This window comes from Rhinopithecus bieti, unplaced genomic scaffold (assembly GCF_001698545.2).
Source record: "Rhinopithecus bieti isolate Rb0 unplaced genomic scaffold, ASM169854v2 scaffold_20860, whole genome shotgun sequence".
NCBI lineage: Eukaryota > Metazoa > Chordata > Mammalia > Primates > Cercopithecidae > Rhinopithecus > Rhinopithecus bieti.
The window spans coordinates 184,354-188,943 of record NW_016809987.1 but is presented as its reverse complement, the minus strand read 5'-3'; the positions used below and the strand labels follow the sequence as shown (position 1 = coordinate 188,943).

The following is a 4,590-nucleotide window of genomic DNA, read 5'->3' as shown; positions in this document are numbered from 1 at the left end:
ATTTAAAGCCAGAGTCATCTACAATGCTGTGGAGACCTCCTGGGCTCTGTTCCTGCTTGCCCTTCATGCAGGCTCCCATGTGACCCTTTGCAGTTCCCCAAACATGTCGCTGCTTCCTCACATCAACATGGAGCAATGGGGCTTCCAGGAGACATTAAGAATGGGCTAGCTGGTAGTTCAGACAATGCAGATGGGAGGCAGAGAAGCCCCCGTTGCTGTCTGTGAGGCCATGGTGTCAGCAGCCACGGAGGGCCTAGGAAGGGTGAGTAAAGTGTATACAAGATTCTGAGACTGAGACAGAAGCAGCTGTAACCTTAGTGAGGTTGGCATCGTCAGAGGGAGCTGAGCAGGGGCAGTTCCTTCTACATCAGCATTTCTTGTGGCCCCTCTTCCCACTGTCTTTAGGGAGCACCTTCCAGACTGCAATCTTCTACTGTTAACATTTACTCCTTGCCAAGCTCTGTGCTAAGCTTCACAGGGAGAACTATGTTGACAGACCTCACAACCCCATGTAGCAGACCTTATCACTATCCCCATTATACACTTGGGGAAACTAAGGCCCAGAGAGGAAAAGTCTCTTGCTCAAGGTCCTGTGGCTGGATTTACGAGCATAAGTGATGGATGTCACTGCCAGCCCTGGCCCCTGGGCCATTCTGCACAGCCCTCCAGGCACTCTCTCTTTGTACTTATCAGCTGGCTACAGACAGAGCACTTAACTGAGAGTCCAATGGGTCATGGGGGATGGTGGAACTGTGGGAACAAAGAAGCATGACGCCTTCCTTACTCCTGGAGAAGAGCAACCCTGGACAGATGTCCAACCAGGAGCATCTATATGGAGTTTAAGTTGCTGAGAAATAAACTCCCATTGTGTGATTTTTTTTTTTTTACTAAGGTATACTTGTTATAGCAGCACAACCTAGCCTATTATATTAAGAAGTAATAGCAACTTTACAATGGAGAAACCTGAAAGATATTAACCTTAACCAAGGTTAACATCACCAGTAATATGACTCGTTGACATCACGTATCTCCTGATAAAATGCACTGAGACGGGCATATCATTGCCATGGTTTTCTTGCCAAAAATGCATAACCTCAATCTGATCACAAGAAAACTTCAGACGAGCTCAGATTGGGAAACATTCTACAAAATGGCCAATAATCTTCTTAATTATCGAGGTCTTGGTAGATGCCAGAACTGCCGCCATTTGAAGGAGACTGAGGGGACATGACAATTAAATGCAAAGAATTGGATCCTGGATCAGGAAAAAAAGACATCCATATAAACTGGTGAAATGCAAATGAGTTCTGTTCGTGAGCAATATTGTTTCTGGGAACATTTCCTGCTTTCAGTAACTGTACTGTGATTATCTAACGTGAACGTGAGGAGAAGCTGCATGAAGGAGATAGTGGAATTCTGTGTACTAATTTTTGCAAGTTTTCAGTAAGTCTAAAATTCCATTTCAAAATCACAAGCTGAAATCAGTAAGAGTACATGTGGCGATGAGTTGCCATCCGAGGACCTTTATGGTGGCTTTGTCCACGGTGCATTGCCAGCAATCCTGGCTAATGTTGACCCACATCAGTTTACAAAAAAATATTTATTACCGCAAACCCCATTTTTCCAAGCTCAGCTCAAGGCCCACCTTATTTACTAGACCTGGACCTCTGGGCATATTCGATTGAATGGTTTTCTTGCTCCCTTGGCGTTTGATATGGAGTTAGTAACTCTGTGTTTGATTACAAGCTCTCAGAGGGGCCGGACTGGGGCTCTGTGGCCACATTCCATTCTGCACAAGGCTGCAGAAAACTTCCTCAGCCAGGAATGGAGCCTGGCATGGCAGCCTTCCCAGTGACTTACTCATGCCCCTGCCTGGGAAGGCTAGTCAGTAGGAGCATGCTGATCTTCAGCAGCCCCTCCAACCCTCCTTGGGCCCCCATCGTGATAGGACCCTGAGGTGATGCTGTTTTCTTCACTCGCTGTGGACCTCTGACCACAGTCAGGACAACTGTTGAAGAGCCATATATTGGCCAATACTGAAGGAGCTTCTGTACTGGGGTCAACACAGGCCTTATAAGGTAGGCGGGGGAGCTCCTTGTGTGTGACAGTGCGGATGGTGGCATGTCCATCCCCAGAGGTGCAGGGCTGCAAGGTCAAGGGGTTGGCTTCCCAGAAGCAAGATGAGCAGGGATGTCATCAGATCCCAGAAACAAACGTGCACAGTTTCAAAGGCAAGGACCCCACCTGCAGCCCAGGAGTGGGAGGTGGTGCTGGATAACGGCTCAAATGAGGCCCAGCCCAGAATGCATCAGGACAGATTTGGGCAGTGAATGAACCAGCGCTTTAGTAATGGAGAACAAGGCCGCCAGCTGTCGGCATTACCTGGAGACCTGTGACTCCCACTTACTGGGCAGTTAAATGGGGCAGGGCGGGGAAAGAGGGTGTCAGCACCCCATGGGGTGCTCTGGACCTCAGAGCAGCAGAAATGGGGTGCTGGGCAAAGTGCAGCCCCAGGACCTCAGGGCCGCAGTCCCAGCAGAAGGAGGCTGGCAAAGGCCAAGAGGCTGAGGGAAGCTTTGAAGCCCATGTTGTGGGAAGTGGTCGGTGTAGACATGGGGGTTAAGCTGTTTACATTTGCACACTCAAACTTTCGAAAGATGACTCCTCCAAAAGTCTTATTTTCTCCAGACAGGAACTGACAGGTGGCGTACTGACATTGGAACAGCCTTTCACCACGAGACTGTTAGACTCAGTGTTTGTGAATGCAAAGGAGACAGGAGGGACGCCACTCAGTCCTTTGTCCTTCCACCCACGCCTGCTCTCAGTTTGTCACCTGCAGCGTGCTGGCCCGGTGACCGGCAAGAGCTGGTGTGCTCCTGAAACCCAGGCAGGAAGGAGCCTGCATGTTCAGAGTCAAGAACACCATGTGGCAATAGCAGAGAGACCCTGGAGGTCAGAGGCCTAGACTCCCACCCCCACCTGACCCTGGAGGAAGCAGACTCCTGGAGGCGAGTGGCCAGCCCAGGCTAAACAGTGAAGGTCAGAGCTGGACCTGGGACTCACATCTCCTGTGTTCCTGTGTAGCTGGAAGGTGAGGAAATCAGGAACAGGTTCCAAAGGCAGTTCTCTGTTCTCAGTTCAGGAAGGGGTCAGTACCTTGGGCTCCCCCTCCCCTTCCAGGCTTTGTTTTCTGTCCTCGCTCGTCTCTGGACCTGAGTCCTCCCCGCCTGAGTTTTCCCCGAGAAGAAGGAAGGACCACCAGGAGGGATGTAAGAGACCACGTCTTGTCTCTGCCGTAAATTGGGGTTCTGCTATGTTTAATCATGTTTTGAGATTCAGGTACCAGAAAAAGGCCTAGGGCGCTTGTACAGAAGAGGTAGTTATGATAGCAGCCACCGGTTATTGAGCACGTACTGTGTGCCCCGATTGCTCTGTCAGCTGCAATTCACACAGCCCTGGAGGCAGGCACCTCACAGAGGCCAAGGGACTCACGGAGGCGAAGTGACTCCACTCACCACTTGTCAGAGGCAGGGCTGCAATTTGAGTTCAAGGCCGGCTCTAGGACTAGGCATGGTGGCTCACGCCTGTAATCTTAGCACTTTGGGAGGCTGAGGTGAGAGGATTACTTGAAGCCAGGAGTTTGAGACCAGACTGGGAAACATTGTCTCTACAAAAAATTAAAAAGTTATCCAGGGGTGGTGGCACGTGCCTGCAGTCCACTACTGGGGAGGCTGAGATGGGAGATTGACTTGAGCCAGGAGTTTGAGGTGGCAGTGAGCCAGCGATCACACCCCTGCATTCTAACCTGGACGACAGAGCAAGACCCTGTCTCGAACAGCAGCAACAACAATGGCTGATTCTAAACTTGCTTGGAAAAGGAGTGGGAAACCTCCAAATGCTGTTTTATAGCAAGCATCAGTGCTGACGTTTTTTGTTTTGAGATGGAGTCTCGCTCTGTCATCCAGGCTGGAGTGCAGTGGTGCAATCTTGGCTCACTGAAGGCTCCATCCCCCAGGTGCAAGCGGTTCTCCTGCCTCAGCCTCCAGAGTAGTTGGGACTACAGGTGCATGCCACCACACCAGGCTAATTTTTGTATTTCTAGTGGAGACGGGGTTTCACTATGTTGGCCAGGCTGATCTTGAACTCCTGACCTCAAGTGATCAGCCTGCCTTGGCCTCTCAAAGAGCTGGGATTACAGGCATGAGCCACCGCACCTGGCCAGTGCTGAAGACTGAGTTAGAGTGAGTTAAAGAGGTGTGTTTCATGGAATATTTCTACTGTATTTAAAAAAGTGATCTTGGCCAGGCGCGGTGGCTCAAGCCTGTAATCCCAGCACTTTGGGAGGCCGAGACGGGTGGATCACGAGGTCAGGAGATCGAGAGCATCCTGGCTAACACGGTGAAACCCCGTCTCTACTAAAAAATACAAAAAAAATCTAGCCGGGCGAGGTGGTGGGCGCCTGTAGTCCCAGCTACTCGGGAGGCTGAGGCAGGAGAATGGCGTGAACCCAGGAGGCGGAGCTTGCAGTGAGCTGAGATCCGGCCACTGCCCTCCAGCCTGGGCGACAGAGCGAGACTCCGTCTCAAAAAA

General features: G+C 50.8%; 1 protein-coding gene across 1 annotated transcript in view; it reads right to left on the bottom strand.

The window, feature by feature from the left end:
- Positions 1–2,447: 2,447 nt before the first annotated feature.
- The window catches only part of LYPD8 (LY6/PLAUR domain containing 8), a 9,851-nt gene continuing 7,708 nt past the window's right edge, over positions 2,448–4,590 (bottom strand). The window contains 2 exon segments of the mRNA XM_017891109.1: positions 2,448–2,709; positions 2,712–2,756. Coding sequence (XP_017746598.1) covers positions 2,519–2,709; positions 2,712–2,756 — 236 coding nt within the window. The 3' untranslated portion in view covers positions 2,448–2,518.